Source organism: Diuraphis noxia, unplaced genomic scaffold (assembly GCF_037042655.1).
Source record: "Diuraphis noxia isolate RWA-SAM2 unplaced genomic scaffold, SU_Dnox_SAM2 contig0002, whole genome shotgun sequence".
Lineage (NCBI taxonomy): Eukaryota > Metazoa > Arthropoda > Insecta > Hemiptera > Aphididae > Diuraphis > Diuraphis noxia.
The window spans coordinates 37,486,741-37,510,192 of record NW_028301712.1 but is presented as its reverse complement, the minus strand read 5'-3'; the positions used below and the strand labels follow the sequence as shown (position 1 = coordinate 37,510,192).

The 23,452-nt window shown below is 28.0% G+C and overlaps 2 protein-coding genes across 6 annotated transcripts; one reads left to right on the top strand and one right to left on the bottom strand.

Moving 5' to 3' along the window:
• The first annotated feature begins 1,765 nt into the window (after window positions 1–1,765).
• On the top strand, window positions 1,766–6,827 carry LOC107162894 (mRNA-capping enzyme-like). 3 transcript variants are annotated; one of them, XR_016190493.1, is made up of 7 exons: window positions 1,766–1,920; window positions 2,050–2,298; window positions 2,435–2,655; window positions 2,946–3,138; window positions 3,222–3,333; window positions 3,976–5,166; window positions 6,656–6,827. XR_016190493.1 is itself a non-coding variant. In XM_015510035.2 (6 exons), exons 2-6 carry the CDS (start codon window positions 2,292–2,294, stop codon window positions 6,684–6,686), a joined length of 564 nt encoding a protein of 187 aa, XP_015365521.1. In that variant the 5' UTR covers window positions 1,766–1,920; window positions 2,050–2,291; the 3' UTR covers window positions 6,687–6,827. The 3 variants fall into 3 exon arrangements, 2 of the variants coding, with proteins under 2 accessions (XP_015365521.1, XP_015365520.1); XM_015510035.2 differs by lacking the exon at window positions 3,976–5,166; XM_015510034.2 differs by lacking the exon at window positions 6,656–6,827 and having other exon boundaries at window positions 3,976–6,457.
• Window positions 6,828–7,209: 382 nt separating this feature from the next.
• faf (ubiquitin carboxyl-terminal hydrolase-like faf) lies at window positions 7,210–23,195 on the bottom strand. 3 transcript variants are annotated; one of them, XM_015510052.2, is made up of 44 exons: window positions 23,013–23,195; window positions 22,085–22,332; window positions 21,715–21,781; window positions 21,079–21,629; window positions 20,880–21,011; window positions 20,662–20,818; window positions 20,419–20,603; window positions 20,196–20,331; window positions 19,877–20,134; window positions 19,715–19,813; window positions 19,537–19,644; window positions 19,313–19,476; window positions 18,964–19,064; window positions 18,808–18,908; window positions 18,522–18,736; window positions 18,024–18,455; window positions 17,685–17,958; window positions 17,485–17,625; window positions 17,276–17,422; window positions 15,767–15,865; window positions 15,544–15,698; window positions 14,994–15,475; window positions 14,797–14,923; window positions 14,558–14,708; window positions 14,026–14,491; window positions 13,743–13,966; window positions 13,505–13,659; window positions 13,275–13,448; window positions 13,068–13,209; window positions 12,847–13,000; window positions 12,604–12,754; window positions 11,931–12,048; window positions 11,733–11,865; window positions 11,387–11,580; window positions 11,114–11,310; window positions 10,924–11,048; window positions 10,677–10,846; window positions 10,460–10,618; window positions 9,541–9,635; window positions 9,235–9,470; window positions 8,981–9,174; window positions 8,781–8,921; window positions 8,552–8,694; window positions 7,210–8,488 (listed from the first exon to the last, which is right to left on the bottom strand). In XM_015510052.2, the coding sequence occupies exons 3-44, from the start codon at window positions 21,778–21,780 to the stop codon at window positions 8,359–8,361; spliced, it is 7,782 nt and encodes a 2,593-aa protein (XP_015365538.1). In that variant the 5' UTR covers window position 21,781; window positions 22,085–22,332; window positions 23,013–23,195; the 3' UTR covers window positions 7,210–8,358. The 3 variants fall into 3 exon arrangements, with proteins under 3 accessions (XP_015365538.1, XP_015365537.1, XP_015365539.1); XM_015510051.2 differs by lacking the exon at window positions 23,013–23,195 and adding an exon at window positions 22,445–22,650; XM_015510053.2 differs by lacking the exon at window positions 22,085–22,332.
• Between the last annotated feature and the right edge of the window lie 257 nt (window positions 23,196–23,452).

Here is a 23,452-nt window from a genome sequence, read left to right as displayed (position 1 = left end):
ACTCCAATATCCACTGGGTCCACTGCGGGTTCTGAAGTTTCTGGTTCACACAATTTTAATGGAATTGCTCCCTTTCTTAATTTGTATTTTTTTAAGCATATCTATAAATTAAAATAATACCTACAGACTACAACATATTTTAACACATAGGTACATAGTGTATTGAATAATATCATATCATTCATAATACAACAAATTCTTATTGTATGTAGCTCAATAAAGAAGTAAACTTATGGTGTACTTATTAAGTCCTTCACCAGACTCCCATGTGCTAATAATATCCCATTCTTTAAAATGTGAGGCGCACACTCTAAAACTTTTTTTAAATTTAATACCTAGAGCATCCTCCTAAAGTTTTTTTATTTCGTCCTCTTTAGGAACGCCAAAAAGAGTTTTGGACGCACAATGTGACTCGTGAATTGCACAATAATTAGGCATAATGACCAAAAAGGCAATAAACGTAATTGAATATTCACAAAACCAATTATCAAACACAGACTACAGTGATGAGATTTCGTTTAAAAGATAATACATAAACATAACATTGTCATTTAATTATTATATAGATAGAGTATGAGATCAGTGAATCGTGATTATAATAATTGAGTTACTTATTAACTCAATTATATTATATTTATTATTGAAAATGCAATAATTTAATATTATGGCGGGAAATGGGAATATTTTAATACTGTAGTACCAATTAACAACCACCAAGAGCGTTAGTAGTAGTTCACTTTTTCGTTTGTTAGATAAGAACTCTCGTATACCGCCTTCTAATATTGCGTAGTATAGCCCGATGTGCAACCATTCTATCTTAAGCCGTGGGAAAGACCGCACTACCCACCCGCATCCCGCCTGGATGTTCCGTCTATGAGTATAAGGTCTATGGTACGAACACAGAATAGGTGAAATCAGAATGGACACTCTCCAAAATCGACGAAATGAGCTCAAGTGCCACCAGTGTAGCCACACAACAAAACTATTGTGAACTCTAGTTTTATGTAGCATACGGCTAGTCTGAGCTACAGATTTTTCGTTTGTTTGTTTGTAAACAAATCAATAAAAAGTGAACACGAGATATCCACGAGTCATTCGGTATTTTTAATACTATTTCATTGATATTTGATATAATTATTAATATATATAACACCAAATAAAATTGTTCAAATAAAGATTTTTTATATACCTATATAGTTTATTTATTATTTATTTGCAATTGTTTTTGTAAATAAAATTATTTGTTATTAAATCATGTTTGTTTTTTTTAATTTTTCTTATTGATTTATTGGTTGATATCATCTACAATTACCTATATTGGTCCTATTGCATAATGAAGAAAATACATTTTTACATTAGGCTGCTACATTAAATATCAAATAAATAACCTATAATTTTATAGTAAGTTTGTTAATTAAATTTATTTTTATCAATTCTTGCAAATATTTATGTTTTTTAAAATATAAAATAAAAATTATTTATTACTAGAAAGTATATGAATCTAATTTATTTCCATTTCAAATCGAATATAGAATAGAAATATATGTAATATGTATGTATTTCGCGTACAGTTTTTTGGTAAAACTGATCTTAATTAACTGATATTGATGAAATATACTCTAAAATATAACCAAATTTCAAATAAACCGCCAACGTTGAATATGTTTCTATACAAAATTATTACGTACAATATTTTTGTCATTGTACTTTTTGTGAACACTGGTGGCACTTTAGCTCAAATTACCGTACTCTCCATAAGAGCCAATGTAAAATAATTATCGGTGTCCATTCTGAATATTCTGATTTCACCTATTCTGTGGTACGAACACCATTCGTACGTGTGTGGACTTGTCTTGTTCGCTCGGGTAGCGGTGCATCAAAAGAATTTTGATTTTACTGCATGGCTTTTAACATAATATGGTAAATACGACCAAACGACGTACGAACGGATTCGTACGGCCGTGCGTTTCTGTGGGGACGCACCTTAAAATATAATATTTATATTATTTTTATATTATAATCTGTGATAATATTTTGGTAACTTTTCAGAACACGAATTATGCAGCCGGTCTATGGTTATAACCATGAATGAACAAATGGTATGGTATAATCACCAGTGATACATTTGATTATAATATCTTAGTCCGTGTTTACAACCTGTTGAACGGTCTTTGACTGGAAATTTTAAATTTGAATAACATGTGTAAATACTTATATGTAACACTATAACAATTCACAGGATTTTATCTTGTTGCTATCTAAACATACGTACCCTACTTGTATCTACAAAAATGTCAGGTAAAACTAATATGTGTCTAAATATATTATTATTACAATATGTTATGTAAGATAGATTCTAAATTCAAATAATATTGAATCAATTAGGCACTGAAATATTTTTATAAGTTATAAATTAAATTCAAGTATTTTGCAGGAGTTAATAATTATGGCCCTTATCGACCCAGACAGATCACATCAAACAATAATCTGAAAATCCCTAAGCATTGGATGAATTGCCCTAATATAGCTATTACGTCAGTGGCCAATTCATTTGTGGCGTTTAAAACACCACTAGATGACAATTATAACAATAAAATAGCAATCATGAAGAGATTTAATCCACAAATGGTATTTAGACATATGTGGTCATTTCAGGTATTTAATAATATAAAATATTATTGTTCTAAAATCGTATTAAACAACAGCTTATTAATTTCTAATAGAAATAAGATGCTTAAATTTTAAAAATATAATGTCAATTAATTATTCTAGCTTTTACTAGGTTTGTTAATAATAAATAGATAGTACAATATACATTACTTTTGGGTTCCAAAAAATAAAAATAAATTTAACCAATTTAATCAAGTATCCTACTGTTATTAATCATAATATAATATAATGTTATGCGGTTATGCCACTTTTGTAAATGTATAAAATTGTTTCAGCAAAATATTGGGTTATGGATTGATCTCACAAATACTACACGCTACTACAACAAACTGGAAGTGGAAGGTATGGGATGTGCTTATAAAAAAATGCCTTGTGTTGGTCATGGGGATTTTCCTGACCGAAAAACAGTTGAATTTTTTTTCAATATTTGTTATAATTTTCTAGAAAACAATTTTACTCAGTTTATAGGTAGGTTATAATTAATTAACTACATTCATGTAAGAATAAATAACTATATAGTCTGCAACTAAACAATATATTTTTTTTACTAGGTGTTCATTGCACTCATGGTTTTAACCGAACAGGATTTTTGATAATTTCTTATTTAGTAGAAGTTTTAAATTATGATGTAGCAAGCGCAATCCATCATTTTGCAGTAGCTAGGTAGTATAAAAACTATACAACTTACAATTGCATGGTTAGAAATTCATTCTAAGAGATATACATTTTTAAATATCATATAATATATAAGACTTTATTTAAAAACAAATTTTGAAAAAGAAAAAAAATCAGTGTTGGGACTAAACTATAGAAAATAATGTAATTACAGCACAATAATTCTCGATCAATTATAAATTATCATAAATAAGAACATTTTCATGTTGTACGGCTTTTAAATGTGTTGCTTGGATTGAGATCCGTTGGAGCATTAAATTAAAACTGATTTTTTTTCTAAATCGAGCATTGTAACAATCACTAAAACGAATGCTTAGTGTATTTAAACCACAGATATAATAGTTGATTATAAATTTATAACTATGATTTTAACTATTATTACTGAGGGTTATTATTCAATTTTAGAGATACTAAAAAAAAAAAATCTGTTGTGTATAATTTTACAGCATCCATTCAAAAATAGTGCCATATAGGAAATTTAAAAAGTTACCAAACAGAATATAATATCTATACATAGAAATATAAAATAACATCAACCCATCAAATCTCTAATAATCATGTCACTGATTATTTACATTATTATGTATGAACTTATTTAAATTTATGTGTATATGTATTTTAATATTTTAGACCTCCTGGTATCTACAGACAAAATTATATAAATGAGCTTTATAGACGGTATTCAAATGAAGCACCTACCATAGCCCCAATACCTCACTGGATTCATTAGTTTTTAAATTCTAAGCTATTGCCTTAATATTTTTATATAATTTAATCGCCTACAATGCTCATGTGATGTATCTGTTTTTACAATTTGACACATTTTTCAATAATTGTATCCATTAATAATAATAATAAATCTCTTTATAAGAAATAATGTAAAGCCAATTTAAAAAAAAATTGGGTAAGTGGGCAAAACTTTTCTGTACGTTAGGTGTCTAGAGATGGATGTATTAAATTTGAATTCAGTAATATGATATTATAGTATTCTTAAGTTGATTCTGAACGAAGACAGTAATCTTTCATCTTATAATATTACTAAGTATAATATTTTTTATTATTGTAATTAAAGTACTTTATTTTACTATTACACATTAGTACTAAGATAAGTTAAATTTGTCGAAAAAATTGCGTTTGAAAATGTCATTGAATAAAAATTATAATATAGATAGATATTAGGTAATAACTTAATAACCTAATAAGTAAGTAAATAATTAGAGTAGTTTATATACCTACCCTAGAAGTTTCAATTACCCATAAATAATATTTTTAAATTATATCAAAATAACGGAAATCATTATTTTTTGTCTAAATTTTAATTTACAATGTCTGTTATAAAAGAACTGTATTTTATATTTATTAGATTTTTGGGTTAAAGTATGAACTATTTATGAGAATCCTTAGGTATAGAAGTTGAGTATTTTATAAATTTTTTAACTACAAAATAATTTGAAAATGTCTATTAACAGTTTAAAATTTGTAAAAATATGTTTAAAAACTGAAGAGAAATCTAAATAAATATTTCTAATCTTTTTTTTTTTTTTTTTTTATCCGTTTGAACCGACAGCAGGGGAGGATCTGTGTGAACATTACTACTCCCCTGCTGCCATCGTTTATTAATGTTTAATTAAACGCTAATACATATACATACATACATAATTATGATGCTTTGCCTTAAAAATAAAATATTAATACAATAAATACAATACAATCAAATACAAAATATAGATAAAGTCCGTCAGTAATCGCGGTCCACTGTAGAGTGCATCTTCGTGTGCTCAGTCTGTTGGAGCTGCTGCCAATGCATTCGTTCTTCGTTCGGTAAATATTTCTAATCTTAGATCCAAATAATACATTTTTATGAAATTTGTTAATTTTTGGGATTTTGATGAATTTTATCAAATTTTTAAATTCAGGCGCTCATAAAAAATTAATGTGAATTTACGCTTATCTTTTTTTGATTTTTGCTAACAATAACTTATGAAGAACTTTGTATTAAATTTTCAATTTTTATGACAGAATTTTTTTTTCAATATTTTTTTAAAAAATACTAATAAAAATCTAAATTTTCTTATGCCTATAAATAGCTTAAAAAGTTTTCGCAATATTCTGAATATTTTATAGAATACTTCATTATTGACTACATTATTGTTTTATACACTATTTATTTATTAGACAATAAGTAGTTCGCGATACAACTTTATTACGAACATTGTCATACTGTATCGTTTGCACAATCGCTTCGGTACCTGTCATTATATTGATAAGTGATAAGCAGTACCATACATATAATAATAATATAAAAATATACTAACATATAATTTACAGATATCAAACTAATATAAACATTCAGTAAAAGTTTCATGTTTCAATGATTATTCTTTTTAGAGTTACAAAACAAAATCAAAAGAATTTTTTTGAAAACCACTTAGAATTTTTTTTCTTTTGACCAACTAGATTAACAAAAAAAAGTAGATGTCGCTCTGTTGTACAGTAGGTTACTAGTGAGTTACTGTAATGGATGGTATTTAATTTGAACTTAATGATATAATATCATTGTATACAAAAAACGATTCTGAGCAGAAACGATTTGTCTGTCTAGGATATTTTATAGTTTTTAATGCTATTATTTCAAAAAAAAAAAAAAAAAATGTAGGTACCCAGTACCCACCCATAAAATAAATTCCAAATTAATCAAATCAGATTCATTATGTACGCGATTCACCTAGTCATTCATAGTATATACAATGTAGTATAAAATATTAATATGTCATTAACGGCATTAACTATTATAGTATAAAATATACTCTAGAAATATTAAGTACTCACAAATAATACTTTTAAAATAACTAAAATTGTTATCCTTGATTATTTAATATGTAATTTCCAAATTTGAACTTAAAAAAACTTTGTGTGTATAATTTTTAGATTTTTTTGTTACAGAATTAACTACCTACGTGGAACCTTGATTTAAATTTTCAATTCTTATTTACTAAAATTAAACGTTTTATAAATTTTTAACAATTAAGTAATTTGTAAATTTTCAATTAATATATTTTGTCAAAATTTGAACTCTAAACTTTAAAAATAAAAAGTGCCTATGAATTTTTAATATTTTCCAACTGTCGTTGTAACAATTTATTTGGACCCTTGTATTAAATGTTGAAGCTTTTTACCGAAAGAATAAAATTTTACTATCATTTATAAAAAAAAAAAGCTAAAACGATCAAAAACTTTGAATGTCTATAAATAACTTTAAAAGATTTGAAATTTTTTGTAAATTGCACGTGTCTATGGTAATTTGTTTCAGAATTACATCAATATCAAAATTCGATTTTTGACTTCCTCAATGCATTAACTAGATTCAATTTCCAACCAGAAAACCTACTGAAGTTGAAAATCGAAGCATTATATTGATTACTTATCGTGCACACTGTACACACACACATAAACTAAATAAAAAAACACATATCATTGTAAAATCAATACATTCATTGATCTGTTCAGAATCTAAAACACATTGTAAAATCGGTGCATTTGTCTTTTATGGTGTTATTTGCACCCCAAACAAATTTCAATTGCGTGCCTGAGCACCTAGATACCCGTTTACAAGGCGTTTATGCATATAACAAATTTATTATCAAGTAACATTGTAATAGTAGTAATAAATTATAATTGATAATAATATATATTATTATACTGGCTATATAACCTATAATACGAGGAACAGCCTTCAGTGATCCAGACACCTGTTATCCAATTCAAACTAAACAAAACATTTCTGATAACCTGATACCAACGAGGTAAAAGTAGTCTACTCAAAATGGATTTGGTGCAACATAAAATAGAATAATAATACATCAATGTTTATAAAGATATTCTTTATAAAATATCATTTTTTATTACATTAAATGCAATACACTTCATAATTATTTTTATACACTTTTTCTTTTCATAACAGTAGTTAACAATGTACAAACATTAATTCCAGCCTTACCATACTTTTGGTTATGAAAGTTATCACAAAATAAAAAAAAAATATATATAATAATAAAATATTATTATTGAATTATGATACTGGAACACATAAAAAATTATCAAACTTCATTAATAAGACTTATCCTCAATAAATTCAGTAAAAAGCATACCTTATAATTGAGTTTCTATTAATAGTATGTGGGTTAAATGGTATACTTATTATGTATAACAATTTACAATCAGTATAATACATAATAAGTAAACTGAATTTCACACAAAAAACCTTATAAATCGATTATCACTTTTTTCTTCATATAAAGGAGTACATTATTTTACATACAACAAAAATGTGTCATTGAAATTTAAAAATATGAAAATGTACCATTACAATATTTGTATGATATATAAACGCTGGTGTTTTAAAATATAAACTTGGTATTGATATATTGAGAGCTAGATAATACAGACAACTTTTAATAAATATAATAATAATAATAATAATAATAATAATAATAGTAATAATGATAATAATGTAAAAAAGCAAAATTAATGTACATTTTACAACAAAAATAATAATAATAAAAATTTAATAAAAGACAGTATAAAGAGTGTAGGATTTTTGCTCACGCAGAAGTATATATTTATACATGTATACATAACAACTTGAATGTGCATGGTTCCAATCTGTACACAAAATAACTTTACAGCATAAAACAATTTTTTTTTCAAGTATAAAATCTGTCAGCGATAAACTTCTGTACGGGAGGTTGTTTTTTCAAAACTCATATATTGAATATTTACTAATTATTAATTAAAAAACTAAAATTTAATATTAGGTCAGCAAATGTTAACAACCTAAGACACATCGTTATAATATTCATTAAATTGTCGTGTACAGAAATAATTATTGATCGCTTTGGTTGTGCTAAATGATAACTATATAATTGCAAATGGACTAAAATACAATATTCTATAAATAATAATATGATGTATCATTTAATATTATCCAAACAACAATAACTTGTATTCCAATTGTTAATGCATATCCGTTGACGATTCAACAATTCGAGAGTTAACCAATTCGACGTTATTACTCTCACCATTATCAAAATCATCTATACCGTTGAAGTTAATAGGAACAGAAGTATCATAATCGTCATCATTCCTATATTTAAATTATGTTAGTTTATAATATGCTTCTTTTAAATAAATTATACAAATAGCTTACTCAGGTACAATGTCTGGAACTACTTGTAAAGGTTCATTCCCCAGAGTTGACATTGTATTAGAAGAATGTTGGATTCCCAGTTCGTCACCTTCATCAGATGAATCTTCTATATCCTGTGTAGTCAATGTTTGGATTGAAAAATCCTTTAAACGGAATATTAAAATTTGATATGAGTTTTTTATAAATGCAACATTTGATTAAATCCATTATATATTTAGTTTTAATTTACTTCAGATGGACAGAACTCAAATGCTTTTTGTAGGACTTTACGAGCACTGGTTGATCTTTCTAAGAAGAAACTATTGGTGTTTTCATTAGACTGGGGTGTCCAACTATTATACGCATTATATTGGCTTCCAGTCAATGTTTTCTAAAATACAACAAGAGTAAGTTGAGATAATACTAACAAAATAAAAATAACAATAGTACTCTATTAAGTTCTTCCTGAAGCCAATCAACTGCTTCCACCCATTTTCTTTTGAGATCTGTGTTTTGCAGTACAACTTTATGAGCCATCGGTATCCTCATGAATAACCCAACTAATCCTTTGATACATTGATATGAACGTCTTTGATATTGATTTTTGTGACGCAATATTGTATCAAGGACACCTTCTCTATCTTCTAAAATAAATAAAATATGATTTAGTAGTGTGCAATTAAAAGAAAATTCATAACACTAACCATTTCCAGTCATGGCGTTTTGAATACGTAAAACTTGCCATGAATCTTCAATACTTAATATAACAAATAGTAAATCCAAATAAAATTTGAGCTCTTGACAATATGTATACATAATGTGCCATAATATTTCAGTTAAAACCATACTACTACTCAGTGGGTTCTCCCAACAAACAAATTGTAGCATTTTCATACTTTCTTCATTCATTTGAGAATTGTCAATTAGTTTTTTCAAATAACTGTAAAACATATGTATTTCATTAATATGAATATTTATTTATACAATTATATTTTAAAAACAATACATACCATATTCGACCAAAAATACTCTCTTTAACTTGTTGAGGAACTTTTCTTAGGTATGGTTGACATTCTGCAAATGGATTTGGTAGGAAAGGAGTACCCTATAAAAATCAATTGATTAGAATACTGAATAAGGAAACCAAGTTAATTAAGAAAATACAAAAGTGAACAACACATTTTAGAGATAACATTGAGAGTCACAACCAGAGTTAAAGCTGGTTTTCATCATGCTCAATCTTCATAGTGGAGCTATGCATGTTTATATTTTCCATATATTTATAATACCAGAGCTAATACCCGCCAACTAATTATTAATATTAAGAGGACAATACACACGTATGTATTATCATTATCTTCACCTAACAGATGAAATTGGTTTTGTGCAAGATAAGACCACTCGAGATGAAGAAATAGTTAAAACTCCAAATTGAGAATATTATCTGTAAAATGAGTGGAGATTGGAGAAATATACAGAGATCGGCTTGCTGTGTCAGAGTCAACTGTCTGTATGTCTTCTATGAGATAATAAGTCCATACAAACAAATTGGTAATATACTTATTAGAGTAGCAAATAACTACCTATGTTAGTTATTTATTTTTTCTAAAAAGTTAGAATATACTTTAGTACTTCTTCAGTATTCGTTCTAAAAAGAAATAAAAATTGTTTTTTGCTAAAAAGAAAAAAATTTCAAATGTTTTTTACAAAGCGATTACATAATTTTTTATTTAATTTATGTCTGAAAAATAAAAAATAACTTCTGATAAACCTGAAATTTTCAATGATTAAATATAGTCATGGTTTAACCATTCAATTTTGTACTTTTGCACATTGCAGGTCATCTGTTCAAATCCAAATGAAAACCAAATTACATTTATAATCTGGTGGTTGTAGATTCCAAGGACTATTTTTGTTTTAAGTACTTACAGGAGCAGAGGATACACATTTTTCTGTACAATCACAACACCGCACTAAAATTGATATCACAGAATGTAATTTGTTGATTTCATTAAATTGATATTTTATGTTTGATCCACCGGGGCCTTCATCAATGGCTACCAAGATAAATATTGCTGCTACATTTAACTAAAATGAAAATGTATTAATAAATATAACCACAATAACTATGAAACTATATACACACCTTTAAAAGTTGCTGTTTTTCTGCCATACCTAAATTACAGTACATGCAGAAAAATGAGAAATAATGTGGCAAATGTCTATTAGTATGTTCGCCAACTTCTTTTTGCAACAGACTTAAAACAGCAATAATTAAATGGTCACTTAATGAAGCCGTAGTATCTAATAAAGAATCTAAAAATTAAAAGAAATATATTTTTAGATATAAAAAAAAAGTAATATTAATATATTATGCACTATAATAATATTACTGGAAGTAATAGCTGGTATAAGAATAGGATCATCTTGAAGAGAATAATGAGCTAAATATGCAATTAGCTTAATGAAAAATGATCGCACTTCAGAGCTCATACATTGCAATAAATATTCGGCAAATCTAAACATTAAAATAAAACAAAAATTTGTAAAATGTTATTAACTATTAAAATGCAATTGATATACCTTTGTGGATGATTAAACAATATATTTCTAGCAAACCAAGCACGAACAGATGCATAGGTGCAAATATGTGATGCTAATAAATCATACCATTCCATGGCATTTCCTCTTAATGATTTCTTAGTATGTAGACCGACATAAAATATAAACTTACTCACTAACTGAGTAGACAACAACGATAATTCTTCTTGATCCGTAGCCTAATAAGTTAAATAAATTATATAACAAATCATAATACTTGCAGAAAATTATGTTTAATTTTTTATTTTTACTTACTATTTGCAATTGTTGTAAGTCATTAGATGAAGCAACCATATTTGGTGCATTAATTGTAGCAATGTTACGAATGAATTTAAAATATTCCTCAGTATACTGACTACGAGTGTGTAAAAACCGTATATTTTGTTGTTGAACACTATGTTTAATACATGAAGGCATTTTAATACAACTATTACTTGAACGTTGATCGCCTATAAAATAATAAATAAAAATGTATACTTAACATTATACCAGATTATCTATTTGAAGAATTTAAATAAAATTATTTGTCCATCAAATAAAACATGTCCTTCTTAGTTAAATCTCCTTTCATATTAAAGATACTCATTTTTTTTTAACTTACTTAAACTAAGGTTTCTTATTCCATTAACTAGTAATTCGTTGTTACCATCTACTTTAGTATAAAATAACATATAAGCATTCCACCATCGTTTTTGCCTACGGTAACTGGTTCTTTTTAATGCATGATCAAAAACCTAAATTAAATTGTTAATAAATGAATAAATATTTAATTGTTAAGGAATTATTTAAGAAAATTTACTTCGCCCATATAATCTCCTCCAAAACACTGAGTTTTCATTTCTTCATCTTCGTCCATTTTACATTCAGTTACATCCCCATCATCAAATTTATACCACTTAGATGAACCTTCTGCACTTCTAAGACATAAAAGACAAATTGTATTATTATTTAATAGGTAATCATAATTTTTAATATTCTAGTACTCGTTTAATTTAGAATATTCTAACAATTCAAGTACTCAATTTGACAAAAAAAACAATACTCGCCAAAGTCAACATTTTAGTTTTAATCAATTTAAAATAAAATGTTTTCATTTTGACAGTTAAATCTATAAAAAACAATGATTTTCTTCTTTTAAATATTCACTAAAGAATTCAATAATAAGAAATAATAAAACATTCATTGAAAATCATTAAATAATTACTAACATAAATAAAAAAGAAAAATATTTTACTAAATTTTGTGTAATACAATATTTTAATAATTATTTTAAAAATTAAGTATGAAAACCAATCTATCACTCGGTCTAGCTTATACTTTCTAAAAATAAAGGATGAAGAATATTAAATTTTTTTGATGTTCTTAACAATTCTATTTTTTGTGCACAAGTTTAATTACTAATAGTAATGTATAAAATTATGGATTATCGGGTCTAAACATTGGTAAATTATATGTTAGATTAAAATATATACCTGTCTTGAATAAAAGAATAATAATGTCCTCCGCTAGCTTGACCACTGTGGACAACTATACCAGTCAATTGATACTTGGTATGATTTTCGTTTTGAGACTCATCATAATCACAATCAATTATTTCACCTTCAATTTTGGCTAACCCCGAAACTATGAAATATAAAAATTACATAAACGACCAATTATTATGATTATTAAAAAAACAAACATTATTATCACTTAGAATAATTTAAATTAAATACCTGTGTATGGTTCCATGTCTAAGTTTCTTGGAAATTCAAAATAATCATTAAATTTTATGGCACATACTCGTTCAAAATCATACTCAAATCTTTTAAGTTGAATAGCTAAAATAGGAGGTAACTTTTTTACACATAATCTCTTAACAGTAACAACCTATAAAAAATGATCACACATACAATTAGTGACAATTAAAGCCTAAAGGATATCAATTTGAAATAACCTTTTTATTGCATTTATCACAATGGTAGGCATCAGCTCCTTCTAAAAGTTCACCTTTTACATATTGTTCTAGAGAGTCAGTTAAATTTGAATGATTCCTTATATCCACACTGATAACACTGAAGGGTTCTTCTTTTGAATATCTTGCAATAAAATAATCAACAGTAAATAAATACAATAAATTAACAGAAACTTTTTTTTATAATACCTATGTGGACAACCCTGACATATTTTTTGATCTGAATAAGAACCTCCGAGTGTTTTACTCATAATTTGGTCTTGGGATAATGCTTTAAGAGCTTCATCTAAGCTTTCTACAAGGCTCATAAAAAACTCAACAGCATCTTGTTGTTCTCGAAGATTCACTGGTTCACCTTGTAATCTATTAAAACAATGTAATTACACATTTTTTACAAAAATCCAAAGAATTATAATTACTTGAAATGTTTCCATAGTCCTCTAGGTACATAATATTGAACCTTGCTAAATGCTAAGTGTCCAAATATAGCTTGTACTTGTTTTAATATACCAATGTTGTATTCTTTTCTGGATTGATCAAATTTACAACGGTCTTCAATAATGTCTATTTGAGTCTAAAAATAATAACAAGTATGAGGCTTTAAGTAATTATAATATTTGAAAAAAATATTCAAATATGCAATAGAAAAATAAAAACCTCATTATCATTTTTGTCATCAGCATTAAAATCATCATTTGCATCAATAGCAGCCCCGTATGCTGATACTATTCCTAATCGTATAGGAAGTACCATGTATAATTGTTGCAATACAGAATTCATGTAACAAGTAGCACCAGCATTTTTAAGCCCAACAAAACCACGAGCTGTTCTTGCACCCATCATAGGTAGATAATCCCATTCAACCAAAGGATCTTCACGTTCTGAAGAGATAAAATAACAATCTAAAGTCTATTTTCATAAAAATCATTGATATAATTACCTGAATAAAAATATTGAGTAAGAATTTCAACAGTCAACTTTAAATTTGATACACAGCCAATGCAGAGGGATATAATAAGATCAAAAGCTGCATTTGTAGAATTTGGAGACTTACAAACAGGCGTAACTTCAATATCAACAAATTCAATAGCTTGATGTTTGGTCATATCTTCCATTAACTTGGATGCAGGAAAAATAAAATCTTCAAGTAATTCTTTGATCAACATTATGCCAGCAGCTTCATTGGACCCGATTTCATCACGTTTTTCAATACTTATCATTTGCACTAACTCTTTAGTTATATTTAGGTGACCTTCAAGAATCACTTCTTCTATTCCTGAGTCACCATCAGTTTTTATTTTCTCTCTTATATTTTTTAACCATTTTATTTCATTATTTAATAACTTTTCAAAATCTGGCACAGGAATTTTTTCATGACTAGCATAATTTAATAGGTAAGTCAAAACCTTAAAAGCAAATAAATTGATAAATAAAAATCATTGAATACATTTAATTATACCACAGTAACTTACATGAAAATACTCATACGAGTTTTGAGCAAATTTCAGTACAGTATCATTAAGAACAGAAAACATTAGTGAAATGGTAGATAACAATGGTTCAGCACTCCAGCTAAACTTAATTATCAATAAAAATTGTTCAGCAGCAGAACAACGAACTTGCCTACAAATATCAATATAACATTAAGGTATTTAACACATAAAAAAATAAAATTTATTTATAATTTTCTGAAAATTTTCTAATTAAATACCTGTTATTAGCCAATAAAATTAAATCAATAAGGAATATTTGCCAATCTTTTTTCTCCATTAACTGACTTAAATAATTGGGCTTTAAAAATAAACAAAGAGTTAATACTTCTAATGCTTCTTTACAAACTGAAATACAATACACATACATTTATAGTAAAACAAAATTAGAATTAATAATAATTTTTCAAATGCATACCACATATATCTTCCATTTCTAAGGACCTTCCATTTAAATTATCATGCAAATCTGCATTGTTTAATTGACCATTGAGCATGTGTTGATTAGCTCCAGCCATTGCCCATGCTAACTGAATAGTAGTCCAAATCATATCAAGGTTAGGCATAAATTTTGATAAGGACTTATTGATAGCTATTATAGAGTCTTCTAGAGTGTCACAACCAGTAGCAATTTTATCAATGAATTTTCGTGCTAGTTTAGAAGTAACACTACGCAACATATACTCCAAATTGGGATTAGGTACCAGACCAAATGCTTCTTTCATTAAAGCCAAAGTATCATCACATTGGTCAATTACATCTACTCCTTTATACAAACAACATTCATTATCATTTGATGTTCCCATTACTAAGCCAGATGATTGACATAATTGTGTTATAACTTGTCCCATTACACATAATACAAGTCTACAGATCTTAAGCACAACTAAATAAATGGATCTAAATAAATTTAATACAAGTTTAGTTTCAAATTGTAATGGTATTTTATTAATAGTTATTAATTTTACCGTTTAGTAGTTTGATCGTTTTCTAAGATGAATTTATTTGATACCAGCATTTGAATAATTTCAGGGGCATGACTACTTGTTATAAAATGTGTTTGAAATTCTAGAGTTTTATCTGCCATTGGATCAATGGCAGGTAACAACATAGAATAAAGCACCTACAAATATAAATATAGTTTTAAATAATGTAATTCAACTATTATATCCATCAATAATTAAAACTTACCTCTAAGTTGTATAAATTTTGAGATGAGGAACTAGTAAAATAGATATTATCTATGTTTAAATTTCCTTCAACATGTTCTGATTGATGAGTAAAAAATCTCTGAAATAAATTTTTTATGTATTTTTAACTATTTTTCTTTATTTATTATAACCAGATTGTGAATTAAATATATATTATGACCAGGGCTTGGAAGTTATAGCACTGATAAAGTAATTTTTTAACGCTTTAATATGCACTTAAAAACACCACAATAAGCGCTATAAATTGCACTTAAAATTGGAAAATATGCAAATTAAAATTTCATTAACAAACATTTTTTATTTAAAATTTTTTTATAAACTAATTTTTAGACTTTTTTAAATTATACAAGTTTAATATAAAATATGATATACTAAATATTTGAAAAGTAGGCAATTTTCCGACTCTGGAACATTTTCTGTTGTGAACATTTTCTATCTAACCTTCGAACGAATTCAATAACTGCAGTACATTTGATAAAATTTTAAAAATAACTAAATTATTGGAAATGAACGGAATAACCTGTACGATCGGCAATAGTATCTAAAATGTACCTACCTACTGTTTGTTTTCGTTAGCATATTCATTATTCAATACAATTTAGTTTATTTTCATTTTATATAAAATATGCTTGTAAATAGTACTTAAAACTCAAAATTAGCAAAATAGCACTAAAAATCACAAATATGCAAAAATTAGCAAAATAAAATTTTGTATATGACATTAGAGAAGTTTGAAACAATTTTGTTTCTTACTCTGAATGTCCTAAGACCAACCAATAAAAATATGCATTTGCTAGAACTTCCGAGCCCTGATTATGACTATTGAAACATCAAAATGTACAGTGGATTCACTGAGTGTTGTATATTAAGTATTTACATTTTCTTTTACTTGCTCGAACAATTTACATCAAAATATCCCTTGATTTGATAAGTAAAATCACATAGTTAATTCTCGAGGTAAGATTAGGTTATTTAAAGACCTACTCACCGACTCAAGGTGGTTTTACATTACAAAAAATCAAGGACATTTTAGATTTAAATTGTATAAGCGAATGACTCTGTCAAGTCTGTATGTATTATTAGTTGGTAGTTGCGTTAACCAAAAAGTATTAAGGTAAAAATATTAACTCTAGTCACTCAAGAGGTTTTATAAATATTATAATTTTGAAGCTAGTCATGTCCATTTTAAAATTTAAAATATTGAGTCAACAAATTTTTCTGAATGTTAAATTATTGATGTTATGTGATGATAAGATGGAGATAACATGGCATGTGAGTATTAAGTCTTCCTAAGAAGAATGAAAGAAATATATTTTAAATAAATGTATTATACATCAATGGTTATTTATTTCATATTTAATTGCTAATGTGTACAAATAAAGAAAACAAAAACCAGCTAATTTTATATTTGATAAGATAATATGAATTATTGAGCCATAAAATGTAGTTTCATTATAATATTATAGAAAATAAAAAAAAATAAGAATACCTTTATTTTTTTGATTGTAGATTCTGCGGGGGGTATTAATTTTAAAATGCATCGGGCAGCTTCTCGAAGTTGTTGATTTTCAATTTCAATACCCTTGTCTGATACTTGTAGGAAGAAATGAACATATTTTGGATTTTCAGAAATAATCTATCAATTATATTTTTATTTAGTTTTAATTATACTCTTAAAAATAAATTAACAATACATACCACGGTAGGTAAACAGTTTTCTGCATCCATATTTAAGCTAAAATCATACAGAAGCTGGTTATTAGTGATAGAGCTATCTGAACTACTATCTGGCGAACTGGCTAGATTTGTATTAGATGACACTAGTCTAGCATTAAGGTACTGAAAAAAAAATAAATGGTTAAACAAACAAATTATAAATTAATCTATAAAAATATTACCAATTTATCTCTGAAAGGGAGTTCACCAAGAAGTTTATTGTCGTCTAATGTAGTGGTGAGGTCAATACTACTACCAGGAAATATATCTAATTTTATATTCATACAACCAGTCATAGCTGTGATTGTTCCACTATTTCTTAACCTCTTTAATAATTGACGCCGTACACATGAAATATTATCATTACTATGCATAACAAGTTCATGATCATCAACTATTGAGCGATTGGCATTTGTTAAACGAACAATTACTGTTATATGTTTTCCACGACATGCTCTGTAAAAAATGTAATTTGATTAATATTTTTATGATGAATGATGAAATATACTATTGATATATACCTGTGTAATGGCAACAAAGAACGATCTCCATTAAACGAAGCATCACATTCTCCTAAATACTCATACAACACTTTCATAACCCTGATCATTTTAGTTATTTCTGTGTTTCTTTCAATCACATCATCATTGTTCATTAATGGTTTTGATAGAATGCTTACTGTGTCATAATGAGCACGCAACCTTTCTAAACATTCAGCCACAAATGTTTGGTGAAATTCTAGTGGATTGGCTTGAAGTCTGGGAGCCAGATTTGTGTTGACTTCTTTAAGCAAATGTATTGCATGTGCTGCAATGTCTTCAGTACAATTAGTCACCACTTTCCATAAATAATCTACACCAATTAAATCTATATTCTCCATTTGATAACAACGTCTTTTTTTCAATAATTTTCCTTCCTTTACATTGACTGCTTTGAAAAATCGTTCAAAACATCTAGAAAGTATTTAGATAGTTTACATTTTAAAGTAGTGGTAAACAAATATTAATAATTTTACATACTTTATTCCATTTTCAGTAAGTAATGTTGGATCAAGCTGCAAGAGGTTATTAACAAAAAATTTAGTATTAATTGAGGGATCAATGTCTGGTTCCTCTCCCATTAATTTTGAAAACCAACGAAAACAAGCTTCACGATCTGCTAAGAACACCGCCTTTTCAGCTAATGATATCCAAACTTGATGAGCTTGTTCAGCACACAGCCAAAGATTTCCATCCTTAATATCAATTAAAAAATGTCTCTTTAAAATATTTCATATATTCTATCAAGTATTTATTTAGAGTATACCTTTAAACAAAATTTTAAGAAATACAATCTTTCTTGAACTTGTTGTAAATGACAATAGCGCCCATCAGGATAATATTTAGCGGGATCAAGATTATGATTTTCTAAAATAAATTGATTATTTTAAAATAGTTTATTTAAAAATAAAAATAAATTTACCTTGTGCAACTTTTCTCACATCATCCATATATTTGGATAAATTATCTGTGACCAAAGATACTAAAGTATGATTATTTTGAAGACGTGCAATGATCTCTTGTCTGTAAATGTATAAAGAGTAAGCACATAGAACTGTAGATATTGTTAATTATTATCATTTGTAGCAAGCTCTAATAATCTTCTTGATCATATGATGCTTAAATGTAGTTTAAAACTACAATTCTCACTTCAAATTAATAAACTGCATTTATTTTAATACTACTGTACTTGGGATTATACATGTTATGTAATAAAATATAATAGGGATATTAGTTACCTACTTTATAAATATACTTCAATAATAACTCACCGATACAAAGTATGCGCTGGTGCTTGATGAGCTCCCACTGGTGAAGAATCATATAACATACATATATCTCTCATATGTTTTAAAACTGGAAGTACCCATGAACTATTACTTTTAAGTTCATCCACACATTTGTCAAGCCATGCTGTTTTCTGTGCATCTCGGTCCTAATTAATTAATATAAACATTTTATAAGTACTATTTTACTATATAAAAAGTATCATTACTTGTGCACAGCTATAATCCAGAATTTTTACATGGGCAGATAGTGCTTGATCTATTATCTCAGTTGATACATCTTCACCGTGGGCCAAATTCCAAAACAACATTAACACCTTTTTTTAAAAATAATTATTTGTTTTTAATATTTCTAAATATTATGCTGTTTTAAATAAGTTAAATTACTTTATGAGCCATAACACCATCTTTATCATCCTCAGCTAGTCGTCTTATAAGTTCCAATAATTTTTCCCTTTGTTTTTTATTAGCATTAGTCCAATTAGCCTATAGTGAATAATGATTTAGTATTCATTTAAAAATAAATAATATATCGTAATTTAATATTACATGAAAACATTCAAATAAGTGGTCAAGTTGTTCAGGTGAAAAATCCCAAGCAAGCTTTGCTAATAAGTCATGGACATTTTTCACAATAGCATCATGTTTCCCAGCTTGAGCTGCCCATAATGCATCCAAATCATTTAACGATAATGCTTGCTCTTTAATCACAAAACGTATAATTTTTTCAAGTTTCTCAACATACTGTGGTTGATGTAGAGAATCTCGAAGTACTATCTCTAGTACATTGTTTTCTTTGATCCATTTCTATAAAAAAATTATATTTTAATAGATTAAGTTATTATTATACATATTTAAGAAAACTCACAGCCATCTTCTCGGGAGTTAAATATTCTTCATCATGATCTATATGCCTGTGAGGAGTGTATGTGACATTGGTAATAACTTTATTAACTTCATTTAAGGCATTCATTTTGCCATTGAAAGACGATATTTGTAATAATCTATTTATAAAAATGTACATAAAAAGGTTAACATATAATGATAAAATAATATTAATGGTAATAGTTAAATATTTATACATAAATTACCTAAGTAACATTTTAAGCCTAAAAGTCTCTAATTGTTTAATTAAATCATCCTGTTTTGGTATTTTTACAGCAAGCTGTTTACAAGCCTTTATTATAGAAGAAATGGCATCATTCTTTCCTTCATTTTTGGTTTCTTTTTTTAATTCATCGTCAGTTAATACATCCAATAAACTAGGTATTTTCTCCTATAAATTCATAATAGTTAATTTAATTCAGGTTTAAAATACTTAAAAATTTACATACCACAATAGGCATAAAGTACTTAAGAATTGTTGGTTCAGTTAAAAGTTCAGAACAACTTCCAAATGGTTTAATAAGACCAGAGATAATTGATATAGTTAGAGTTTTATTGGATTCAAATCGTTTAGATATTTTTTGAAAACCACCTAAGACTCCAAATCTGAAAAGTAGTAAATTGAAAAATTACAAATTAAGTAATCAACTTTTTGCCAGTTACACACTTATTTAACAGATCAACAAGCCAGCCTTTAGGAGCTCTAGAATCAGGTGGTGTTCTTGCATATAAATCAAAACCATTTGTATCAATTTCTGGTAAATAATCCGAATGTTTAGTGCAGTTGAATAAATGGAATCTGTTGGCAAGTAAAAATTTGATAAACAAAATCAACAACAGTTTAAGAGATAGTATTAAGTATTTACTTATTTAAAGGATTAAACAACATCCCCAACATCTCTAGAAATGGAAAGTTGTCATCGTCAATTTTGAGCACCAACAGTTCTACTAACTTCATACAGTTATTCATGATGTATTGTTGAATATTTACTTTCCAGCTATTAACAGCATCATCAGTTAATATTCGTGTAAATGATAACACCATAGCATCACGAAAAAATTTTTGACATCCTTCATTGTGGACATCTAATCCTTTTTTGCAAAATGCGATTGAGACATTCAACAACGATACCAACTCTTGATCAGGCAATACTGGTACAATCCATCGTTGGCTATGTATCTTCTCTTCCAAATTAACTAGTTTAATAATGGGAAATACCAGTTCTTCTTCCTCCATCTCGTCTTCTTTAAGGATTTCTTCTTCTTTGGTTTCCACATAATTTTCAACACTGTCATCTGCTGATGTTGTGTCTTCGATAGTCTGTTCGGGCACTTGATGTGACTCAATGGCCTGAGGCTGCAAAATGTTGATGTTTGACAGAACATTATGGATTTGTGTATTTTGCTGTGGTACATTCTACAGAAGGAAAAATAATTACTATGTTTCAGAGAAAATATAACATATAGCTAAACACAACCAAACAGCAGGAAATAGTACTTACTTGAACATTTGTCTGATTATCAGCCGAATCCAATCCGACAGTTTGACCACGGGTCGCAATAGTCATCCTGAAACATAAGACATTTTGTTTTGTACAACGACGATACTACGCCTCCACAGCACCAGGAGCGCCAAAATATGTGGGTAGACGTACTATAACGGTCTTAGAGTGAGTATTTAGGAATTATTTAAACTGTAACGAGCATGTTGATGCGACCAGCCGCCGTACTAATGTGATTATGTACGATATTACAGCGACAGACGCAGCCAGTGTTTGGGTGTTCCCTGAAATTTTATCTATTACACCAACTTTAACCCACCAGCCGACGAATATGTTCCCATGTCAGTCATAAAATTATTATCATACTCACGGGATGGCGTTAAAGACGTCCGGAGTCCGACGGCTGTATTACACATACACGACCGGCGGCAAGCCAACGGAGTATTGTTTACGTTTTGTTTCAGTGTACACGCCGGCGAGACGGTGGACTGGCGCGTGTAAATGACGCAAAGCAAACAGTAACAATGATATAGACCTCGAACACGGCAACCGGGGGCGCGGCGTCTGTTTGTCTTTCTGATCGTGCACGTTTAGAAGTATGTTTAGGAGTGACTTAAACTACATAGGTACATGCCATTAATTAAAAATTGCTCTGGCTACGTTCGGTGTACTCTGATTATGATAATACGAAAGAGAGTACTGAGTAGGTATAAAAATAATAACACGTTACCGGGTCTCAAAAAACGCGGTGTCTGAAATTTGTTTTGTTTTTATTATATTAAATTATTTGTTAAATTAAAGCGATACTCGTTCACGACGGAGCGACGGTGCCGCGGTTGTGGTTGTACAATAGATGCATTGGGTTGTGTTTCGTTTCAATATTCAGTGTTTTTGAGAACGAATTTCGGTACGAAATAAAAATCGTATCTCCGGGTAGACCAAGAGGGGGATGTACGACAGCGCGTCGGCGCGACGAAGACCGCTTGATGGGACGGGGTAACAGTGTGTGAGTGAAACAGTTGACCGAACGGAAGATAGAAAATCAAACACAAAAACAACTTGGCCAATCAGCTGATTGGTGCCAAAGACCTTACACAACAACGCCGACAGTGATAAAAAATCTGTAAGTTATCCTTAATGACTAACGAGAGTCGAGAATACGAGATACAAGAATGACCTTAAATGGCTTAAAAAACTTCTATGCTGAAATAGGTACTAATATTAAATATACTAATCTATGAATACTGAATAGGTACTTAATGCTTAATATAGAATTCTGTGCCTTAAAAACACCGTACCGTGTAGTCCTTAGTTCTTCACTCCGAATTATTGAAGTAAGTTCCCAACGTTAGCTTGAAGTTTATCTGCCCATCTATGTTATATATTATATGCTCCAAACTCGACCTTAGTCCTTATCCCATAACTATTAACATGAAGATGATGTTATTTATTTATTTATGCACCACAATTTTTGAAGATAATAGATTTTACACTTCAACTTTACTTCAACAATTTCAGAAAGCCTTCCATGATAACTCGCGCTCGCTCGAACGGAAACAGTGTGTACTACATTAACAGATTTATTATAATTTTTTATTGATGTATACTACTTTTTAAATAAAATTTAATTTCCATCATAGTTTAAATATTAAAGTTTCACCAAGGGCTTATTTTGTTTGGTTAAAATGCAGAGTATAGGATCAAGTTTTTTGATGTTCAAATATGATGATCAAGTCTC

Coding starts and splice junctions, on each gene's coding strand:
- faf (XM_015510052.2), bottom strand. CDS start 21,780: ATGACTATTGCGACCCGTGGTCAAACTGTCGGATTGGATTCGGCTGAT. Junction 13,660..13,742: donor ATGACAAAAATGATAATGAG/GTTTTTATTTTT, acceptor TATTATTTTTAG/ACTCAAATAGACATTATTGA. Junction 11,311..11,386: donor ACTTACAACAATTGCAAATA/GTAAGTAAAAAT, acceptor TTAACTTATTAG/GCTACGGATCAAGAAGAATT.
- LOC107162894 (XM_015510034.2), top strand. Junction 2,656..2,945: donor GACATATGTGGTCATTTCAG/GTATTTAATAAT, acceptor AAATTGTTTCAG/CAAAATATTGGGTTATGGAT. Junction 3,139..3,221: donor CAATTTTACTCAGTTTATAG/GTAGGTTATAAT, acceptor TTTTTTTACTAG/GTGTTCATTGCACTCATGGT.